A 23,248-nucleotide genomic window follows, 5' to 3' on the forward strand; every position below is an offset into this window, starting at 1 on the left:
TATTAACGAAAATTTATTTAAAAAACATTTCTTAGTTTTTTAATTTTTTTTTATCTAACAATTATTTATTTAATTAGATCAAAAATTGTTTTAAAAAAATTAATTATCAGAGAATCTGTTTCTGCATTACCTCCAATTTTTTCATGAAATAAATAGTAAAGCCAGTAGAGGTCAGCCCATGTCACAATTCCGACTGTCCGACGGCTGACACATCTGCTTTATCCACTACTCGCGTTTTTATCGACGAGCTTTTTTATTCGAAACTTAATTTATTTCAGAATTAAAATTCTTCTGAACTGAATCCAAGTGCAGACATTAATAATTAATTAAATTAATTAGCCACTGAGAGGCAATTAATATTCTAGGAATTTAAAAACCGTAAATTGGACAAGTGTTGTCCATTGATATGTTAAATTAAATTATATAAAATTAAATTTTGTTAATACTCAGTGACAAATTAACAAGATTCTCCGAATCCCTGAAAATACCAAACTTATTGCGTTAACAATAAAATAAAGCGATGTCGGCGAGGGTTGTGTTGATAGTCGGACGTACAACTACATCTACCAGCAACTAGGCCGGACTTAATTTAGATGTACTGAAATAGCGAGACCTGAGTTTACCGAAAACTCGGAATATATATCTAATAGCTTGGAAATAAATTTGTTATTCGTGAACAAATTTCATCGGTAGGCTAATTGTTCCAGGAAAAATGATTTAATCATTTATAATTATAATTACATTAATAAATAAATAGGAGGATGATGAGAAGATAATATTGATGGTGATATTAATATTAATAATATCAATAATGATTTTCTCTTTATTTTGATTGAGAAAATGTATAGACGGAATGAATTCACGGTGCACTGATTTATCGACCACCTGTTGAAGTAACGATTGACGTCCTGTTGATTCACGGGTGCGATTATTTATAATTATGTTGTTGATTATTAAAAATTATCTGTTCTATTTAAAATCCGTTTTTATTGTTTGATTTATTAGTAACTTGTTACTTTATTGTGGGTATTAATGTCGCTATTATTTTTATTATTATTGTTATTATTATTAATAATAATAACTATTAAATTTGGTTTGATTCCAATGAAAAATATAATATATTACGAGCATATTACTAAGAATTATAGCAATTGACGCAATCTATTTTGATATTTGGTGTAGCCCACGATGGCGGGGCTTTTTGCATCCAGACTTGTATCCTCCTTCTTAAGATTTTATTAGTCAGTCACAGAAACTCGAGCGTCTATCGTAAACTCTTCTCAGGTCATCATCGTCGACATCAAATGAAAATTTTATTATCCAAATAAAAATACATATCGAGTAATCAGTAAATTCTCTTTAAATAAGAGTTTATTTTATATTAGGTAAGTTTATTCTTTTAATTTCATTTACTGTTGAAGATTCAAGTTGTTGATTATGTTTTGATGAGTAGAAACGGTTGAGATATTAGGCAAGTGTGTCTGGTGAAGCCGATTAGGTTTATGCGCCAAAAATCTTGTTCATCTGGGATTTATATACACCAGAGAAGATGAGTTTTACGGTTGTTTTCTATAAGTCATTGTCTATTTTGAGATTGTGTCAACGAGAAAATATCCAGTGCGATGTAAAGCAACAGAAAGATGTAAATAATTCACCCCTAAGCCATTTCTTCTGCTCCTTCTCTTTCTTCTTCTCCTCACAGATCTTTTTCTATTCTTATTCTTTCACATAAAACTTGTTTTAGTACTGGCGCGTTTCTGTCATTTTTACGAGTTTTTTTCTAAATGGCCGCCGTTATTCTTTCTTGATTTAAAGTGTTACCTCAAGTGATTTATCATTAAGCTATTTAAATACGTGACTAGAAAATTTTGCACGCGAGACCATTAGATTTAAATTCACAATCTTCCGTGCGCTTTAATTTCCTTATTCTTTTATTTTTCTCACTATTTTTTATTTCATCTTTGTCTTTTTTGTTACAATCAGGCTTTATTTTTATCTCTTATCTTTACTCCCACTTCTACTCTCATTTAACTTATTTCGGTAACCTTGACACGGTAACATCGGTACCAGGGTTCGATAATTAGCATGGAACTTCGTGTCGAGATAATTACATCTGCCTGCTCACCTCGAGATAAGGCTCAACGTCACGAAAAAAATACACATTTCTCCCAACTCTGCTGACGATCTCTGCTTTTGCAGCAGAAATTTTAATTTAAGTAAAGTTTGCCTCAAGATCTCACAAACAACCGCAATTTCAATTGAAAGCTAATTATTGATGAAAAAAAATCTTGGGACTGATTTAAGCTCTATATGAATAGTAACAACTTTCAAAGCTAGAACTTTGAAATTTAAAACTGAAAATTGATAAATACTTAACCACATTTTTTTTTCATTTAAATTTATTCTTAATGTTTGGGTTAAATAATAAAAATTTTACCGAAAATTGAAAAAAATTTAAACAATTTTATAATGTAGGATATGTCCAACTTTAATCATTTTCAAAAGAGTAAATTTTTTTAAAAATCATAAGACTTTTTTTTTAAGATCGTTCAATTTTCTAGAAAAATATGTATCACACTTCTTAGTACGTAAATTGATGGATGGGACATAAAATTTCAAAGATTAAAAAAATGTTCTCTTGTATTATTTGAATGGAAAATGTGAAATTTTGACTCTAAATATTATTACTCCATAAGGGCTGAAATCTTAACATGATCTTCAATTTATTATTTTTCGCTAAAATTTCAAGATTGTTTAAAAAAAAAAAAATTATCTATTTCTTCATACGCCTTCATAAATACATATAAATGTCACATGAAATAAGTTAATTTAAATTTTAAGAGAAGCGAAGATGAATGGATATAAGTGGGTCGATGAAGCTCATGGTACGGAAATAATCGAGACTCGATGGAAGCATTTCCAATGGCAGGCGTTAAATGTTTAACTCTATACATATATTCTGCTCTGTGCTACTGCTCTGATCTGTAAGTGTCTCAGAGCGTGCGAAAGGGTTGCAAGTTTTGCGAGCCATGCATTCTGACACGGTTTTTGCTCTTGACCATTCCTCAATGCCAAATCTCTTATTACCAGTCTCTTATTTTTTGTTATTTAAAACAATCAATTTTTCACTGTTTCGCTCAACTTTCAAGCGGAACATTAATTTTTAATTCAACTTATGTAAACTGTTTGTTTATTTATTTATTATTTATACTTTCGAGTTTTTATTCAACGCGTCTGAACGACCATGGCCGATTCGATCATCGACCGAAATAACGTTGGCATTGTTCCGTTTTCTTCCAGCCCATGCCCGTATTTCCATACTCATTAAAACAGAACCGTTAAATTTAACATTAATGTACTGGACTCGATACTTACTCATAAATAAGTACTCTAAAGTAAATTATTTTCTGTACTTGTATTTAATTTTTATAGAATATTTTTCATTTTTTTTTTTTTTTTTTTTTTTTTTTAATTGAAAACCATTCAATTTTGCCGGCTAAAAATAATAAATAAAATAAAAATAAACGGCCAGATTATTGAAATGATCATTAAAGTTTAACTCAGATGATATTTATTTTTAGAAGATACTTCAGAAGATTTTTAAACGGATGGGAGTATAAGATTATCGAAAAAATGTAAATCCTCTTCTAAAAAGTTGATGGCCGGATGTCGTATCGTTTTACGTCACTTCTGTGACCATTTTATTCGGTTGTTGATTGGTCGACTGAGATAGTGGCGGGATTTTTAAATGATTGAAGGCGAGCGAAGCGAGCGTGTTATATCTAGTATGAGTAAAACGCGGGAGCTGTCGTTAAACGGAAGCATTCATCATGACATATGGATAAACATACATAAAAAAATACATTTTAATAACCGCCGTAATGCTTGTTTTGTTAATTTATAATTTCTTAATTTTCTAATAAATAACAATAATTATAAAAATAATATTTGAGAAAAAAATTTATTAACACCGACTGGATAATAATCCGGCAATGCTGACGACCAGTTGAGAAGTTTAAATATAAATTTATAAATCGTGAGTTTGATAACGTGGATGAGAGCATAAACGCCGGGGTTTTTTAATGGTTGGCACTCGGCCAGAGCTCGTACCGCGCGCAAAACGCGTATGGATGATGATCTCCTGACGTTGGCTTGTAACCGATGAGGTAACCAAAATAAGATCTATCGCGCTGTCTCGACTGATTTTTCAATATATAAATCGGTTTAGTACTTTAATATTAAAAAGTCTGTCCATGAAACTCGATATTTCACTTAATTGTTGATATATATATATATATATATATATATATATATATATATATATATATATATATCCAGGGTGATTCAGAATTAGTATCCGACCAGGAAAACTTGGATAGAAGATGCGATTTTAAGCACAATTGCAAGAATAAAATTTTTCGAAATTCTCAATATTTTGGGAGTTATTGAGGATTGAAATAGACCAATCAGAGAGCTCGTTACAGATTTAAAGAAAGAAAAAAAGTACAATAAAATTTACCAAGCGAACTTCATAACGAATGATATTATTGACTTATTTATTTCAAAAATAATATAAGATGTTATTTCTTTTGTTTCGAATAAATAAAAACTTTAATATTTTTATTAGAGAAAATAAAATTATTTCGCGCATTTCCTCGGGCTTACTCGAGTAATACAATTATGGTCTTAAAATTAGTATTGCTGGTTCTCCTGCCTATTGTCATGCAAGTTGTCTTGATGATTGTCCTACGGAGTGTTATGTAGAAAATCTTACTAAGTGTTCTGACGTTCAACAAGTATCTTAATTTCATCTAGTAAATCGGCGGGATTTATGGGAAAAATTATTCTCTACAAAAAAGTGATAACATCATTTTACCGTATCATTAGCCCAAAAAAAAGTTGGAGCTGCGTCTCGGTTGAAAATTGCTATTCACTCCAAAAATTAAGTTTCCATTTCTGAAGTTCCACAAGTATCTCACTTTTATTAAATAAATAGGTAGGAACTATAGGAAAAATTATTCTCTACAAAAAAGTATTAAGATCATTTCACTGTATCTTTAGCCCAAAAAAAGTTGGAGCTGCATTCCACTTATGAGATACTTGTGGAACTTCAGAAATGGAAACTTAATTTTTGGAGTGAATAGCAATTTTCAACCGAGACGCAGCTCCAACTTTTTTTTGGGCTAATGATACGGTAAAATGATGTTATCACTTTTTTGTAGAGAATAATTTTTCCCATAAATCCCGCCGATTTACTAGATGAAATTAAGATACTTGTTGAACGTCAGAACACTTAGTAAGATTTTCTACATAACACTCCGTAGGACAATCATCAAGACAACTTGCATGACAATAGGCAGGAGAACCAGCAATACTAATTTTAAGACCATAATTGTATTACTCGAGTAAGCCCGAGGAAATGCGCGAAATAATTTTATTTTCTCTAATAAAAATATTAAAGTTTTTATTTATTCGAAACAAAAGAAATAACATCTTATATTATTTTTGAAATAAATAAGTCAATAATATCATTCGTTATGAAGTTCGCTTGGTAAATTTTATTGTACTTTTTTTCTTTCTTTAAATCTGTAACGAGCTCTCTGATTGGTCTATTTCAATCCTCAATAACTCCCAAAATATTGAGAATTTCGAAAAATTTTATTCTTGCAATTGTGCTTAAAATCGCATCTTCTATCCAAGTTTTCTTGGTCGGACACTAATTCTGAATCACCCTGTATATATATATATATATATATATATATATATATATATATATATATATATATATATATATATATATATATATATATATGCATTATTTAAGTGATTGACATACATGAGAGAAGACGATTAAATATTTTAACTTTGGATTTTTTTTTATGTCTTTTATTATTGTCAATATTATCCAGTATTTTAAATAAGTAAAGTCATTGTATCTATTTCGGAATTATCGACAGTTTCTTTGAAAGACAGTTGTGACGTTAAAATTCTGAATTGTCATTAAAGACATTAATTATATTTATCACTAGAAATTTAAATTGCGCACGTGCTTTAATTTTAAACCAATAAAGAATCAGGACCCATTCTTTCAATTAGTTTAGAGATCAATTTCATACTACAGGATTTTCTGTAACGGAAGTATGAACATTATCAATTTAATTTCCTCTTTGAATTTTGTAGAAATTTATGTTTATAATCTATATTTGTTTGCTTCTTTTTATATAATTTGATATTTCCTGCATTGCATTGTAGTTTAAAATGTTTTAGATTGTCATATTGATTGAAATTTTCATATTTTTAATTAATCATTCATCCACAAAATGATTTCGGTGGTAAATTAAACTATTTTTAATTTATAATTCAATTTCAATCAAAATGAATGTTCCCGTTTTTCGGGTTAAAGTTTTGATGTACTTAAAATATTAAAATCTTTCTTGATGAATTTTACAATAAACCAATTATAAAGATATACAAAAATAACCAAAATATGAAGATGGAATTGAATTATTCGAGAAGTTAATATTTTATACATTGACGATATTACTATCTGGCAGTTAAATGGATGGATTATTCATTCTAAATGTTCGACATTTTGTTACAAAGCTTTTAGTGAAGATATTCTCCCTCAGATATAATATAAAATATTAAATTTTATTTAAAATCGAATAAACCAAAAATAAATGAAAAGTGAAATGGCTTAATAATTATTCCTTTCATTGTAAAGAATTAAATAATTTACAACGTTAAAATGTGAATCATGTAAATCTAGGTGCGAAAAATGACGAAATCATTGTCAAGATCTTAAAACAAAATCTCGTAAATAAATTCGGTGAACCAAAGAACAAGCATACTAAACGGTTACAAAGAGCTCTCATTGTCGTGAATTTCGTTTTAGTCTTTGTCATAGTCTAGAATGAACGTGAAAAAAGCAAAAGCTTCGTCTGTTGGAATAAAACTACCAGCGCACCGGTGCCAAAAAAAGTTTTTACCGGCGGCAATTAATTAGCGACGACGATCATCGATCGGTAACATGTTTTTAAGGACACGCTGTGCAACGATATAACCAAGTTCTCAGGGCCACATTAATCTAACTTTAGCGTTTCAGCCCGGGAATGTATTTGTTGGTCAGCGACAGATAGAGATACATATATATACATTATTATATCGAGGTGACGTTCTACCTACCAACTTGAGGGAGCAACTTTGCATCACCAGTTTTTGTCCGATCTCGTTCATCTGCAAACGAATTAAATAATACAGTTCTGCTGAGTAGCCTCACATCCGGTGAATCTAGGCCTATCGTCGACATTGATTTCATTTTTATCTTTATAATTTTTTTTTTTACAATTTACAATCAATAAATATTCGATAAAAATATCTGACTGGCAATTGTCATTAATTGAAACAGTGCAGTGAAAAGTAAAACAAAATGGTCAGAATAGTTTTTTAGTTCAAGTAAATACGAGCTGCGACGCGTGTCAAAGTAGTTCGCGTAATGGAAGCCGTGAAATGAATGTGAGCTTAAATATTTTCTCTTAGCATATAAAGGCGTCGATGTGGGTGGGTAATATTGCGCAATCAAGAGAGAATTTGCTAATTCAAGAGACACCTGTATACCTTTTTGGCATTTTCAAATTTAATTTTTATTATGTGGACATTAACGCCAGAATTGCTCGTAAGGAATTATATAAATTTTGAAATTGTTTCGCCAATTAGATGACGGTAGAACGAAATTTTAATTTATACTTTACTGAGATAAGAGACTTTGAGAGCGAAATAAAAAAAAAAAAAATGGGTCTGCTGTTATCGATTCTGGTAGGGTGTGTTGGCGCAATTGAATTGCTTGCATGCTTGAAACATTTAACGGAGGAAATAACAATAACCCCGGCGCCGTGCTTGTCTTACCATGGCCCGGCGATGGTGGATAATCCGAGCTTCCATGACTCCCTTTGCGGGATCAGTCACTCGGAAGACTTGAGGATGCCCTCTAGTGCGCGAAATAAACTGGAAAATTTTCACGAGTACAGTTTGAGAGTACGAAGTGAATTAAAGTCACATGGGTTCGGAGACGGAAGTACTCTGTCGGAATTGAGCAGTCGTGATCTAAGAAGCGTATCACGGGCTGATTCTAGGCTTAGTTTGGATTTCGAGTTGATTGAGAAGGACGCGGAGGAGCCTTGGCAGGCGCTGGTTGATGGTACGCGAGATCAATTGGCTGTAATATTAACGAAAGGTGATTTTTCAAAGAGCTTCGATTATGATAACGAGCAAGATGACGGGTATGACGACGATCATGATGATAGGTTAATTCTCGAAGAAATTAATGACCCGGATAAATTAATTGGCGAGGTAGAGAGCAAGGGAATATTGAAACCCATTCCGATTCTACCGAAAAATTTATCAACCTCGAGTTCATCGTTGGACTTGAGCACGACATTTGAAAATGACTCGGGCAATGAATTGCCTACAAAAGAACATTTTAGACACGTGCCTGTGGTTGTCACGAGGTATAATGGAGGATCCTCCTCGTCTACTCATTCTTCGTTTGAGGATCCCGTTGTTTGTAGAAAATTAAAACAGCTTAAGAAAAGTTGCATTAAGAATAGAGAAACTGAATCGAAGTCTCCGGATCACTCAGCAATGCCGTCTGAGATAACTTCAGTCCGTAGTTTTAAAGAGGAGCTTTCTTCCAATGAAAGTCTATTGTCAGTCTCGAATAGTGATCATGTAAAATCGATTGATGGAGATGAAGATATAGACAGAGAAAGTAGAAATAAAGACCGAGGTACCAGCCCCGTTTCACAGCCTAACCTGAAGAGACACAAAGTTAGACCGACCAGCGTTTTGAGAAAGTCCACAAGGTTGAAGTCAGAGAATGCAGAAATAAGCAAGTCCGCGGAAAATTTGAGCACAAAAAATCTTACCAAAAGACAAAGGGACCCGGAGAGACGGAAATCGGACATTTCGATACAGACTAATGGCAGTAAAGAGTTCTATCGTGATGAATGGACCAATACGTCGCCTACTGACAGTGAAAAATCTATGTCAACGAGCAGGTCGAGCCTGGTGTCTGTTGAAGTGCAAACAAACCTCGAGATAGATGATTATGATATTCCTCCGTGGAAATGTTGTCCAAAGTCAGAAAGCATAAGAGACGGGTGGATGAAAAACGGGAGGAGGTCGTTTGTGAGCAAACGGTTTCCTAAATCACGATCGCTTGACGATCACTACACGGTCGGATACGGGTCTATTGATCCCGACAAGTCCATGCAGGGAGTCCATTACGTCCCGAATAACGATTTTCAATTTAGGGGGAATAATTCGAGGGTTGAGGCTTCCACTGCAGATCCAGCTCCTGCTAGAACGAGCTCTGGCGATGCTGAGGCTACGAATAGTTGGCGACCCTCCATACTGCTGGGCAGTGAAGAGGATTCTTTAGATGAAGAAGAATTTGTGGATGCTGAAGATGAAAGTATTTTACAAACTACAGGCCCCATTGAGTACTGCATACCCAGCGTTGAGTCTAGTAAAGCTTTTTGGGTAAATTTTATTTTTATTTATGAAACGTAAATCCTCTAGTGGCCACCAATTATTTTTGTTGCTATTGTTATTATTATGTAAAAAAAAGTTTATATTTATTTTGCCTTCACGTGGATGGATATAAAAATAATAATTATTCAACTAAATGGATTTTTTGGCTCGGATGAAAAATATTCATTTTTTTTTTAAGTTTAAAAAAATAAAGTTTATTTATAAACACATTTGTTATTCAAAAATACTTTAAGTATTTAACTATTTATGATTTAATAGTCACACTCTTGAGTTGAGTGACGATGCGGGCACGCATATTTTGTGGTACCGGGTGACTCTGTTCATCGCGTGAGGCAGACGAAAATAATATCTAAATCGTAAGAATTCAATTACGTGGGTGGGAAACACTGTGAGCGTGAAAGACGATAGTCTTTTTATTTATTTTTTATTAAATTATGGATGCTCCTTACAAGCTGATCCGAACAATGTCGTGCGAAATTATCTAGCATTTTTTTTTTTTCAAGTTTATTTCCATCACTTTATGTAAAAGCTATCGCTATTGCGATTACAATAACAGTTGCATCACTTGTTCAGAGGTAAGCAATCTGCATACGGTTTTGCGATTCCTAATTCGTAAAATGATGATCAATTAATCAAACAAACTTGAGGCTGAGTATTGGTAATTTATTGCCTGATGTTTAAGTGGCTTTGAATAATAAATGGCAATAATTATTACGTCGTCAATGTCATAGCTTTTAGTATAGATAACTCGCCTCAACTCAATGTCAATAGGATTTATCGGGACGCAATAATATTACATATTGGTGACATTTATACTTATTCGTTATCAATACTTTAGAGACAAAATGAAACTATTTAAATAAATCTCACGTTACCAGACTTATTCATCAGCAGCCGTATGAATATGAATATAAAAAAAAAAAAAAAAAATAATATGAACAATATATTGAGTACGCGTGGGTGTACCAGACATTGGTGATGCGTGGAAAATGCCGACCTACTTGCGCGCATCTTTTTATGTAATTTTTAAAATCCCCACTCTGAAATCCTTTTCAGTCTCTTTTCTATCTTACGTTTACTTGTTAATGTCAAAATCCGGCATGATGTCTAAAAACCACCTGCTTGGCACGAGATCAAAGTGTCGCGAACATTGTCTCAACTTTTTTTTTATTTTCCTCAACTTTATATCGTACCTAAATAAAAAAATGTCCAACAACGTCAAAATAATGTTTTTCATAAAAATTTTATTCGACTAATAAAAAACTTTCGACATTTATTTTCACCTGCTGATAAATATCTATTTATAAATATTTAATCCTGGAAAAAAAATTAATCTCTCAATAAAAAAACCCGATTAATTTATTCATTTATTATTCTTATAAAATTATATATATTATGAATAGAATCCTCGTATTGAAAAGAGTAAAAGAGATACCACTGGAATTTGTGGTGTTTCCTGAATTGAGTTTAGTTTGCGTTAACGTCAGGCACTAAAATACACTCAGTCTTGTTAGTGTATAGTGTATAGTGGTATGCTTTGAGAAAGAGATTAACCGAGCAGAGACAGAGTCAGAGTAAAAGACAGAGAACACAGGTTTAATTATTATGAGAGGTAGAGAGAGACAGAGAGAGACAGAGAGAGACAGAGAGAGAGAGATAGAGAAAAGAAAGATAGTTGTGATAGTAACTGTACTGGTACTGTTGATGACGATGAGGATATCGTGAAAAATATCATTGGACGGTCTAGTTGGTGGTGTGTAAACTGTCCGCGAAGAAGAGTTGCACCCGGCACACATGCATTGCCGACAGCGGCAGGCGACAAGACGATGGATGAGGAGGTCGCTACCGACTGACAACCAGCAGCACGACCACGAAGACGAGGCTGACGGTGACGACCAAGACACCAAGACACATCCAGACAGAGATGGGCGACAAATAACGGTAGTGGGACTGGGTTAGAACGCTAAATTTCAAAGAGAGTAGGGGAAAACATAGCTAAGGGATCATGATCAAGTTAGGACAAGGGGTCAGAGACGCACTCTGGAGTCGTCGGGACGCTGAAAATAGCGTCTCGATATGAGGATGACGCCCAACGCATTCTGTTCCTAGATTTCAGTCAGTTCGCAAACCTCCAAGGGAACAACGCGGTGCTTTCTGATTTTCACTCATATTTATTTTATTTTATTTTATTTTATTATATTTATTTATTTATTTATTTATTTATTATCTTATCGACTGTCTTATCTTAACGAACCGATTTTAATTCGAATCTAAAGTAAAGTAAAGTAAAGTAAAGTAAAGTAAATAAAAAAAAAGTTTAAACGTTTGGTCGTTTGTACGTCGCCGTTTTTGGTTTATTCGTTATCGAACGTTACGAGACTGCAATCGAGGGAGAATGGCGGAGGTAGAAAGTGCAGTGTTCACCACCACGGAGCGAAAGGTTCGCAAAGTGAAGAAGACGACCAAACGCAGGGAGAGCAGCGACCAGAACGCGGAGGTCACTATCACCGAGGTCGACAGCACTCAGAACAACCATCACGCCATCGACGAGTATGTGCTGGCTGAAAATCCTACATTCGCGTTTCTTCAATTAGATTTTTTTGACCTTATCACTTTATTTTTACTTTTTTTATGTTGTTTCTTATCACGGTTTGATTCTCCTAACAGAAGGGCGGCTCCGGTGACTGTTCGGGTCAAGGGGTCTCCCTGAGAACTTGATACCGATTCCAAGACAACTTAGTCCTGATACGGGTCTATTTTTTTTCTGTATAAAGAGTTGTTAAAGAAAAAAAATCGCTTATCTTGACGAATTCTTGGCTCCGCAATCAAAATGTCTAAAACACAATTAATTATAATAACAATAATTTTTTATTCATATTGCAGATAAATGTTATAAAAAATAATACGATATCTATCTGTTGAAAAAATTCATACAAACATTTTATTTTTTTGATAACTCTTAAATTATTGTTATTATTTTTAAAAGGCTAAATTATGTCTAAACCGCGTTAAATACATTTTATCTACAAAATACATGTTATTCAGCCAGCACATACACCAGCACTCACACAAGGTACATATCTCAGTGTGATAAAAAAGTCCAAATAAATACACGCTAAAATATATGAATTAACATAATGAAATATAAAAACGTGAATTTCATACTCATTAAATTGTTGAAAATTAAAAAAAAATATAATAATAATTGTGTAATTGTTTTAGTAATTAAATGACTATGACTAAACAATAAAAAAAAATTAATAAGCTAAATGGTTATTTGTTGCAGTTAATTTTCAGTGGAGAGTACACAAAGGCAATGAACAAGGATTGGCACAGCGGTCACTTCTGTTGTTGGCAGTGCGACGAGTCCTTGACCGGACAGCGCTATGTTCTGCGCGACGAGCATCCCTACTGCATCAAATGCTACGAAAGCGTCTTTGCAAACGGGTGCGAGGAGTGCAACAAGATCATCGGTATCGATTCAAAGGTAATAAATTCTAATCAAACGAGTATTGTTTCACACTTAATCCTGGTTTGGAACTGTATATAAGCAAAAAAGTAAACCCAAATAAAACCCTGTTACTAACATCTCTAATGATAATAGTAATATTAATAAATAATACCAATAATCATAGCAGTAATACTTGAGCTTATTTGGTGCCAACGTAATAATTGCATTTTCGTGCCAATGGACGATATTATAATGTCGGTATAACTAATGTAATGTAGTAATGTAAAAACATAAACGAAGATACGGAACAGCAAGAGACACGGGTGTCGGCTTACTCACTCCTAGAAATAGAAACACCCGACGCAGACATTACATCGTTGCTGTTGCTGTGCTCTATAGTATAAGTAGTTACCATACAGTATATCTTATCGCTTTTATTTTCGTCTTCTCCCTCCGACGCAATAGTCCGGCTAACATCATTTTCATACTCCACAGCTTCATTTGTAATATATATGTATATATATACTTAATAATTTGTAAATTTTGTTTCAACCAAGCCAAATTATTAAACATCAAAATATCTCTTAATGACACCAAAACATGATTCCGTGCCAAAATATTGTTTATGTTATTAAATCGCCAGCAAACAACTTTGTGGGTTGTTTCAGACAATGTAGCGGTGGTGACTTATTTTTCGGGCATTCAATGATGTAAATTAGTAATAAAAATAATGATATTATTGTTTAAACGAATTGAATTTATTTAAACAGGATCTGTCGTACAAGGACAAGCACTGGCACGAGGCTTGTTTCCTCTGCAACAAGTGCAGGGTCTCTTTGGTGGACAAACAATTTGGAAGCAAGGTCGACAAGATTTATTGCGGCAATTGTTACGATGCCCAGTTTGCAAGCCGCTGCGATGGATGCGGCGAGATCTTCCGCGCTGGTATGTTATTTTATAAATTTGAATTAAAATCGTTTATTGAAAATTTGATTTAAGGTTGAGTTCATATTAATATTAATTATTTTTCCGATAAAATTTTAATTAAAATCAATTATTTAATGTGAGTTAATACAGAGTCTACTTCAATATGCAATAAATCAGAATTCAAGATCACATAACGTACCAATAGAGAATATTAACGATCGATGATTGATTAAATTTAACAATTTAATTGCTCTCGGCAGTGTAGCCTTTAAATTCAATTTCGTAGGATTAGTGTTACTCGTATGTGATGGTATGAAGAATCAACAGAATTGAGGCTTGAGCTAAGCGCTCACTCATTTTTATTGTATTTTTAAAATCTTTATCTCACTCTAGTCGTATTCGGGTCTTATTAAGGTAAACGAGTCAAGGCCCCTGCGATTAGACATTGACAATTATCGCAACCTCTTAAACATCAATACAAGTGTGACATTCTTTCATTACGGTAGTCCTTAAATTAGATTTAAAATAACTCTTTTAATTGTATTGCTTTAAAAATACATTCAATGAAAACTTAAATAAAATGCCTATTTTTGAGTACAACACTGAGTATAAAGTATTGAGCGAAAAATTTAATTAAAGTGTTGTTAAATATTAAACATGTAATTAAACATCTAGCGAGACATAATATAAATACAATTAAACAAAATAGAGGAGTATAGTCGTATAGTAGTTGATTTTTTTTTTTTTTTGATTCCAAGCAAACATAGATTATTAATTCTGAGAATACTTTAGCCTGTGCAAATACACAAGAGTTGTGTGTACGTTAATACATATAACTATGTATATTTAGAAAGTGTATCAACTGTCGAGTGTATTATGTATATATAGTCGATATAATACAGCACTTGATAATAGAACAAATGAAGATTCATTCATGAATAAAACAAAATGTAAATAGTATTATAAATTGTATATAACGAAAGCCTTATTCACAAATTTATTTCTTCTCTCTATTTATTATTATTATTATTATTTTTTTTTTTAACGCTAACTATACGAGTATACATTTTGTATACCCAGTGAAATTTTTGCGCCTGCTCAATAATTTACTCTACATAATGATAATAAGACAAGAATATTATACCCGCAGTGGCTTATAAGCCTGCGGGCTTACCACAACTTTATGTTTTATATTATCACTCGATTGCTGAACTGATGCTTACTTTCTGTTCATTTATTTATTTCCTTTACTTTTTTGAATTTAAAAATAATTTTCCATTTAATTAAAGCTACTCTACTTCAATACTAATCTCATCACTGTTATAGATAAAAAAAAAAAAAGAAAAAAAAAACTATTGCTTGAATACGTGATTGCGCTAAATAAAAAAAAATAAATATCGTGAATAGGAAATAAGGTTACTTGTTTTTATAAAATAGGAAATAAAACGTTAAGTATAGCATTAAGCGTTGGCTAGACCGCGTGGCGCAAAAAAATCGAGAAAATTAGTATGTATATGTGCGTTACCGGAGTAAAATCAAGGTAATCCGATAGGAGATAACACTGTAACTGGAAGATGGAGGAGTAGAGGTTTAAATGACGATACCATACAATAAAACATAAACACTAATACGAACACTAACACTATAAGAGCTAAGTATAATGCAAAAGAGAGAGTGAATTTAAAATATAAGGTGGGAGCGATAAGAAGAGGTAGGATAATCGAGGATGGAAGAGACTTTGAGAAGGAAAAGGTTTTAAATGGTTAGTGGGTGGGGATAACGCGGGTTCTTTCAATAAGTATCTCGGCACATGATGATCACGGTTTACTTCGCGTATAGTAATCACTCTACTTGCGGCTGGTATACTGCTGGGTAAATTCGTGCTTTATTTAGTATCGGGTTCAGTGTTACGATTTTTTATTTTTATTTTGTTAAGTAAAACAAAATTAAATAAAATAAAATGGCAACCGAGACGCTGAGAGAGCGTTTGTCCACGAATTTACGTTTTACCACAAAAACGATCAACGAAGACCGGATCAAAAGGGCCAAAGAAAAGGATGAGGACGTCGCGATATTCAGTATGATCCCCATGGAGGGTGATCCGCGATTTCGATGTTGTCTAGGCCGTGATTGCAGAATCGGCGATTGGAAAAAAGCTGAGCCAGGTATTGCCAGCCCTTTTGATTTTAATTTAAATATTTTATTTAAATAAATTATATTATTATTAATATGTTTAAAAGGTAAAAAGTGACTGAAAATAATTAAAGGTCGTAACTGATAGTAATGTGGGCCGAGGCGCGCATTAATACGTCATACAACCGGTCGATTTGTACCGAGGTGTATAGCCTTATCGGGTATACCAAGTGTGATTTTTTTCTATCTATAAAATAATGTGTTGTATTTATGACTATGTCCGTAGATTGGCTGTTTTATCACTATTTGTGTTCTGTGTGCCAAGTAAATAAGTAAATAAGACATACTTTACTAATTGATGGTTACTTACGAAACAAATAACATTACAGTATACAGCATGCAGTACAGACAGTTTTGTTTGTTTGTTTTTTCCCTTTAGCTGTAACGTTTATCATCATTACGGGCCGCGATCGATCGAAAGCCCGCCTTGACATCTGTAGTCACTACGGTTGACCTTTTCCCCGTGCCATCCAATTTGGATTAAATTTCTCGTTAATTAATAACGAGCGATGTAAACAATTATGCAGATAAATACATTTTAGTAATTGGGGCAATTATGGGTAATTGTATGACAGTAGTAATGATTAATTTTTTTGTTTTTGTAATTGATAAGTTTTTAAAGAGACGAAGAAGTAATTTTTATTTTTTGTTTAAATTAAATAAAAATTTTAATAATTATTGATAATATGATAATGAATAAATAAAATAGTTTAAAATGTATATTGAATGACAGTAAACATTTAACGCGGTATGGTATACATTGACCAAGTTGCGACAATCAGCCTTGAGGCCCATCTCAGTTTATACTTATACGGAGGTGGTCTGGACACTGACGTCACTTTGCGGTCCTACTGAGTCATCGATAAATATTTTTTAAAAATGAATAATAATTATGATTTTGAAGAAATAATGTTTTGTTTTTGTAAATTAAATACTTCCGCGTTAATTGAATTTTTATTGGAAATAAATGAAAATTATAAATAATTATACGATGGGCCCAATTGTGATATTGATAATAAATTAGTAATTAAAAAAATAAATTATTAAAATTTGAATATTTAAATGGACTCTGACAAATAAAAAACACATTAGAGTAATGAACGAGGAAAGGACGTCAAAATTAATCAACTGTAAACAAGTTTGCGAAGATAAACATGTGTGATTTACTTTGGGACGTGATATCATTAATCGCATCGTCTTGTGGCTAATCAGCCGAGTTAGATCATCGGTTTAAATAAATAAATTTATTTAAAAAATCGTTTTATATTTTTTTATTTTTGTAATTGAATTTTTTTGTTTGTGATAATGATAAAATTGTTTTGTCGAGTTTATTATTGTACATCGCGAATTGTTAGTGATAAAAATATTAACAGCTATTCATGATCATTGTCGAACTTTTTCATTATCTGTACTTGTCACATCTGGTGATTTCAGGAGTCGATTCGCGTTAAAAATACATGCGGTATTGTGCGTTTAATTATTAGCGTATAGAAATACTTAAATGGAAAATAATGTACAAAATAATATGAGATAAAATGTATACAGAGATAAGTAAGTTTTGAAATAGTGGTAAAAAATATGAGGATAAATCAATGTGTCATTTATAGTAACTCCCATAATTGGTTGATTAATTTAGATAAAATTAATTAAATGGTAATTTTTCAGGATTTTATTTAAACCCATATTTAAAGTGATGTCGGTGGTAATTGAAAAATAAATAACCATTCTGGGAATGAGTCTAAAATTGGATGTGTCATCGTAAAAAACTAGTGATGGTGACACACAACTAGAGAACGAAAAATAAAATAAATTACTTAATTTAGTTGTCTACCTATCGTTCATGTGCCCGGCACTTGAATAACGAACTGACAATTATTTTACTGAAAATTATGTAGGACCAATCGAAGCTAATTACTTTTACTCATTTGTGTTATTATTTGAATAATATATTCAAATGATGGATAATTGAATTTTATTATTATTAATTTCTACTCTGATAAAAAAAAAAAAAAAAAAAAAAACACAAATTTAAGAGTTTCATCACTTTAAATAAAGCAAAAAAAAATCTTAAATTAAAAGATTTATTCAAAATGATAAATCTTTTAAAACTGATGCTCGTGGTTGAAAATTTTACTCTTGAATCAAGCCAATTTTTTTACTAGAAAAGTGCTTCTTACACTCAACAGTACCTAAAGTAGCTATTACATCTCTCGGATAGTTCGGACACACCTAAATTTCACTGTCCATCTTACAACAAATAAATTTTTTTACTATTATGTTTTATGTATTTTCAACACTAAACAATAAAGTAGCTATCTTCCGATAGACTTTACTTTTAAAGCTCTTGTTTCTTGTACTTAACTCGTAATGTTTATGGGTTGAGCACAAGGTAAATATGTTGTTAATGGAACCTGTAAAACGGCTTTAAAGATTTTTCACATAGCAGCGTTCCGAAAATTCAGGTCAATCGGATTCATGCACTTGTTCGATAAATAATAATAAAAAACGCTGTGATTTATTGTATCATTTATTGACGCATCTGTTTCTCTGATTCCAATTTAAATCTTAAATTACTCACATTCCATAATAGGCACGTGCTATGTGCAAACAAGTATTTATTTCAATGCGTAGGTGATTTTTATCTCATTTTAACATTTTAATTGCTTTTACAGACTTATTATATGTTATAATTAAAATAATAATAAAAATGTTATAATAAATATTATTATTAGGCAGCTAATTGATACGAGAGCTTGAAATAAAGGGATGCAAAACCATAAATCATTTAAATTCAAAACATGATGTTTTCATTAAAGCGACCCCTTTGACCCATCTTGTGGGTTCAGCATTTACATTAGACTAGACTAGATGAGAGTAGATCTCGATGTAGATGTAGATGTGGTGTAGGTGGGCTCTCTCTATCTTTAATTAAATACAAAGTTATTCTGTTTATTCACACACCTCTTTGGGTGTTTGTTGTTGTTATGTTTTTCAGGTACCAAGAAGATGGAATACAAGACTCGACAGTGGCACGAGAAATGTTTTTGCTGCGTCGTTTGCAAGAACCCCATTGGTACAAAGAGCTTCATTCCGCGAGAACAGGAAATTTACTGTGCCGGTTGCTACGAGGATAAATTTGCTACTCGTTGTGTCAAGTGCAATAAGGTAGTTTTGACACCTTTTTTTTTTTTTTTTTTTTTTTTTTTTAATTGAGACGACTGTATAAGTACGTCGCTTTTGTTTATTGTCCAAACAAGTCTAATTTAAAAGCACACCAGATGGTGTATTGTTTTCGTCATGTTTATATACAAAATTCAAATTTTAAAATATTCATATTATTTTTATTCATAATAACATTTTATTCTTTATAATAAATTATAAAAATTGCAGTTGTTGAAAATTAAAGGAAAAAAAATACTATATAATTTTATGTCGAAGCGCGATAAGCAGGAATTACGTTAGCATCGTAAAATTAAGACTCAATTGTTTAAAAACCTCTGATTGTATCATTAAATAATAATACTCTTGAAGTAATCATACGTGAAAAAACAGATAAATTTATTTATTTTTAAAGTTTGATAAAAGTATATATAAGTTAAAGCTTGTGGTAATATTTTATTGTAAGCGACATAAACTTTACAATCGATAAGAATCATTCGTAGAAAAATATAAACTGCTATTGAAAATGATCCTGATATTTATTTTCTTTAAAATTATCGATTGAAAAAAAATTTGCAATTTTTTTTCTTTATTATTTGATGCATGATGGTTCAATTATTTTAATAATTGACAATAATACCTTTTGAATAATTAGTATTTTGTCATCCCAGATTTTTTTATTATAATGATAACTTGTGTAAAATGACGCGTTGATTAAGGGGGGAGACTCATGTAAATGCCCCGAAATCGGTCATTTTTTAACATTTTTTTTTACAGTGATAAAATAATTTCATTGTTTCGAACTTTTAACACAACTTTATTAAACATTTTAAGATTATAAAAAAACATTTTTTTTTTTTTTTAATACAAAATGGCGGCTCAGCATGATGTCTTGTAGGCTGCCTCCGACGCGAGGTCCGAAACTGCTCTATTTGTCACTCATGAACCGTTGATCTGAAACAAAAAAAAAAAAAAATTTTTTTTTTTCAGGAGATATAAACGGAAAGGATAAACCTTTAAAATTAAAAAAAAAAAAGGATAAAATCCAATATAAAATCAGCCTTAAAAAAAGTTACGATTTTGGGCTATTTTTTTGATCCTTTTACCCCCAAAAAAAATTAGTAATCAATCAGAAATACCTGAAGTTTCAGGTTTATCCTTCCGGTAGTAATGTAGAGAAAAGCCTCACCAAATTTCAAACAAATCGGTCAATAATTTTTTGAGCTACAACACGAGCAGTTTTTCAAAAAGTAGTTTCGAGATAATCGCGTTTAAAGTTTCAGTACAGGAAAAATGAGTAGTTTTACTGAATTATTAATTACTTACCGACTAATTTGCAATTCCAGGTCCATATAACAGTCCTTCTGCCTCCTCAAAAGTTGATTTTCATCTATTTGATGTTGTCTGCGAGCTGAACGAGCTTCTTTGGTCTCTGAAAGGCTTTTACGATTCTGTCGGGTTATTCGCTCTTCGTCTGTACTATCCGCAAATATCTTAGCATAAGTGCCAATATTCAGATTCAGAAGGTTCATTATTCTTAATATGGAAGTATAACCTTCATTAAATATCCCAGCAGCAATGTAAGCTGAAATTTCGACTACTTTTAGTCCGGAATGCAGGTGTTTTGGGGATAATCGCCAAACTGTAGCGTTAAAACTTTCGTTCGCGTTCTGCGTATGACCACCAAGGCATCGCTCAAGTAAATCATCTTTGGACAAATCTTGATATATTGGTAAAAGATGCTGTTTTAAATCTTCACCAAGTAATGGAGCTAAATTTTCCTCTCGAGGATCTCGATTTAGAGCAATAGCCTTCTGCCATTTGCACCAGCTATCAACGCCTTCAGGGCAGTTATCATGTTGGGGATTTTCTGTAGTGGAAAAAATATGATCATAAGTAGCCATTATGGCTTTTTTCATATTTTCAACACTGTTAACATTTCTCTGAATACTTAAACCATAATATTTTGTTAATTTTTTACCACTTTATCAGTTAGTTTTCCTCTCCCCGAAAGTTTCTTTTCTTTTCTTACATTTCTAAGTCGAGAGCCCATTCTTTTTCTACATGACCAATACATTCACTCTTCACTACTGGTAACTCATTACCGTAAGGTTCTAAATCTAGAATAGCCTTGAATGTCTTAGAATCTCCGTCACCAATGTAGTTACCATATTTTACTCCAAATTTTTCTTCTGAAGTCGAGAACATTTCTTTCATGGCATCGACTTCCATCTTTCCTGACGAACCTTCGTGATTTTGTTGACACTCATCCTCATGATACTCACTCCACTTACGGAATTCTTCTGTATGAGTCTTGTTCTTCCAGTAAACACAGCCTTGACAGTAACTACTTTTTGTTTTCAAATCAATAACTTTCCCTGAATAATATCCTATGAGCGTTGCAACACCGTACGTTGATTTGAAACCACGTTTTTTCCAAGTACCATCTCCAGATACTTTTAAAATATTTTTTTCTCTTCCTTGCTCAACATTTTTTTCCATCTCTTCTTTCACTGCCTTCTGCGATAGAAATTCAAATGATAATTTCACTGTATTATAAATGTGTTCCACAATGTTAGCGTAACAACTTTTACTCAAACCAGTGCATAGATCCATCAGGTTACAAAATACATTTATTCCTTCTCTTCCAACACCCAAAAGTCTCATGATAAACACTATTCTCCGGTTTATTTCAAATCCGTTGTGAATGAAAGGACCTGAATTGATTATTTTATTACCACATGGACATGTGATAACAATTTTAAAACCAAGACCTCTGGAACCACACTCACTGAATTTTATCTTCTGATTACACACCGAGCACTTCACAATTTCCGACAAAGCTGTGAACACCGTAAAAAATTCAATTATCCTGTACCCGTGTAAAGGATTTGTTATAATTTCTTCACTATCACGGGTATGGAGTTTTTTGCCACTGGCACTCTCATTGTGGCTTGTATTGGCTTCGAAATTTTCACCTTCTTTATTGGTGAACTGATTACCCTGATAACTTCGTTTTTTGGAGATATTTCGTGCAATATTGCCACGTGTGCCTTTTTTATAATTCGGCATTTTTGCTTTTAAAAATCGACTGAACACGAAGAAATCTCCAGCTAAACTAAATATATTTCTATACTAACGGTTATTCGTGTACTAATGTTACACGTGTGCAGGAATGTAAAAGTATGTATATATATATACTAAAAGGGATTCTCGGTAGTTGAACAAAATAAATATTTCTAGGTATTATAATAGAAAGGTCCTTTTCAAGCGCCCCGACTACCTGGCTCGTTACTTGACAATACGTACTCCGACCCGCTCCACTGTATTAGCCATAACTTTGTAAATATTCGAGATTTTTTTTTTCCGGCTCGTCAGTACACGCTCAACATAGTATACTTTCAGAATATCGAAAAAAAAAAAAAAATCGATTTTTTGAAAATTTTACATGAGTCTCCCCCCTTAAGTACATCAAAAATTGTGCAATCAATTTTTGTTTTATGTCCCACTGTGAAAATTAATAATATGCGCTGTCATAAAATACAAATTTTAAATTAATTAAATTATTAATGCGATTCGAGTAAATTAATAACCATAAATTGACAATAATTTTTTGTTAAGTAAAACTAAAAAAATATATATATCAGAGTTCATTATTGTTGAGCTTACTAATTACTTTTTCCGGATCAATAAAATTACTGTTTCATTTGTCAAAATATCTCGAGGGTATTTTGTTGCTGTATCTATCGGTAATTTTCAAAGTTTACTTTTTCCGAGCCAGCGGAGAAAATCAATCACGTTTAATGACAAAGCTTAAGTGAAATAAATGTCTTTTTCAGTTGATTCTGATTTTTTAAGTCAAACAAGTAATTAAAAAAAAAAAAAAAAGAAAATTAAAAACAAATTCTGTCGTAATAAATTTGTCACATACAATCGAATTACGAAATTATAAATGTTTCTGGTTTT

At 32.1% G+C, this 23,248-nt stretch overlaps 3 protein-coding genes across 11 annotated transcripts in view; 1 reads left to right on the forward strand and 2 right to left on the reverse strand.

Moving 5' to 3' along the window:
* The window catches only part of Rpiiic53 (RNA polymerase III subunit C53), a 160,432-nt gene that overhangs the window by 38,303 nt on the left and 98,881 nt on the right, over positions 1 to 23,248 (reverse strand). The window lies entirely within an intron of this gene.
* The window catches only part of Lmpt (four and a half LIM domains protein limpet), a 58,649-nt gene that overhangs the window by 32,997 nt on the left and 2,404 nt on the right, over positions 1 to 23,248 (forward strand). For 4 of the 9 annotated variants that reach the window (XM_074247841.1, XM_074247840.1, XM_074247839.1 and 1 more), the window contains 3 exons: positions 12,839 to 13,039; positions 13,774 to 13,948; positions 19,119 to 19,288. In XM_074247841.1, coding sequence (XP_074103942.1) covers positions 12,839 to 13,039; positions 13,774 to 13,948; positions 19,119 to 19,288 — 546 coding nt within the window. Of the gene's footprint in view, positions 1 to 1,246; positions 1,386 to 8,764; positions 9,541 to 11,659; positions 12,103 to 12,159; positions 12,626 to 12,838; positions 13,040 to 13,773; positions 13,949 to 15,762; positions 16,096 to 19,118; positions 19,289 to 23,248 lie in introns of those variants that run through there. The other 5 variants (XM_074247844.1, XM_074247837.1, XM_074247842.1 and 2 more) reach the window with 5 other exon arrangements.
* On the reverse strand, positions 19,303 to 21,255 carry LOC141530632 (uncharacterized). The gene is made up of 2 exons (XM_074247852.1): positions 20,609 to 21,255; positions 19,303 to 20,236 (listed from the first exon to the last, which is right to left on the reverse strand). Exons 1-2 carry the CDS (start codon positions 21,199 to 21,201, stop codon positions 20,218 to 20,220), a joined length of 612 nt encoding a protein of 203 aa, XP_074103953.1. The 5' UTR covers positions 21,202 to 21,255; the 3' UTR covers positions 19,303 to 20,217.

This window comes from Cotesia typhae, unplaced genomic scaffold, assembly GCF_013202065.1.
Source record: "Cotesia typhae breed Kobodo isofemale line unplaced genomic scaffold, CoteBio_Ctyphae contig_5, whole genome shotgun sequence".
NCBI classification, from domain to species: domain Eukaryota; kingdom Metazoa; phylum Arthropoda; class Insecta; order Hymenoptera; family Braconidae; genus Cotesia; species Cotesia typhae.

Excerpts from the sequence above, each read along its gene's own strand:
- LOC141530632 (XM_074247852.1), bottom strand. The coding sequence starts at position 21,201 with ATGAAAAAAGCCATAATGGCTACTTATGATCATATTTTTTCCACTACA.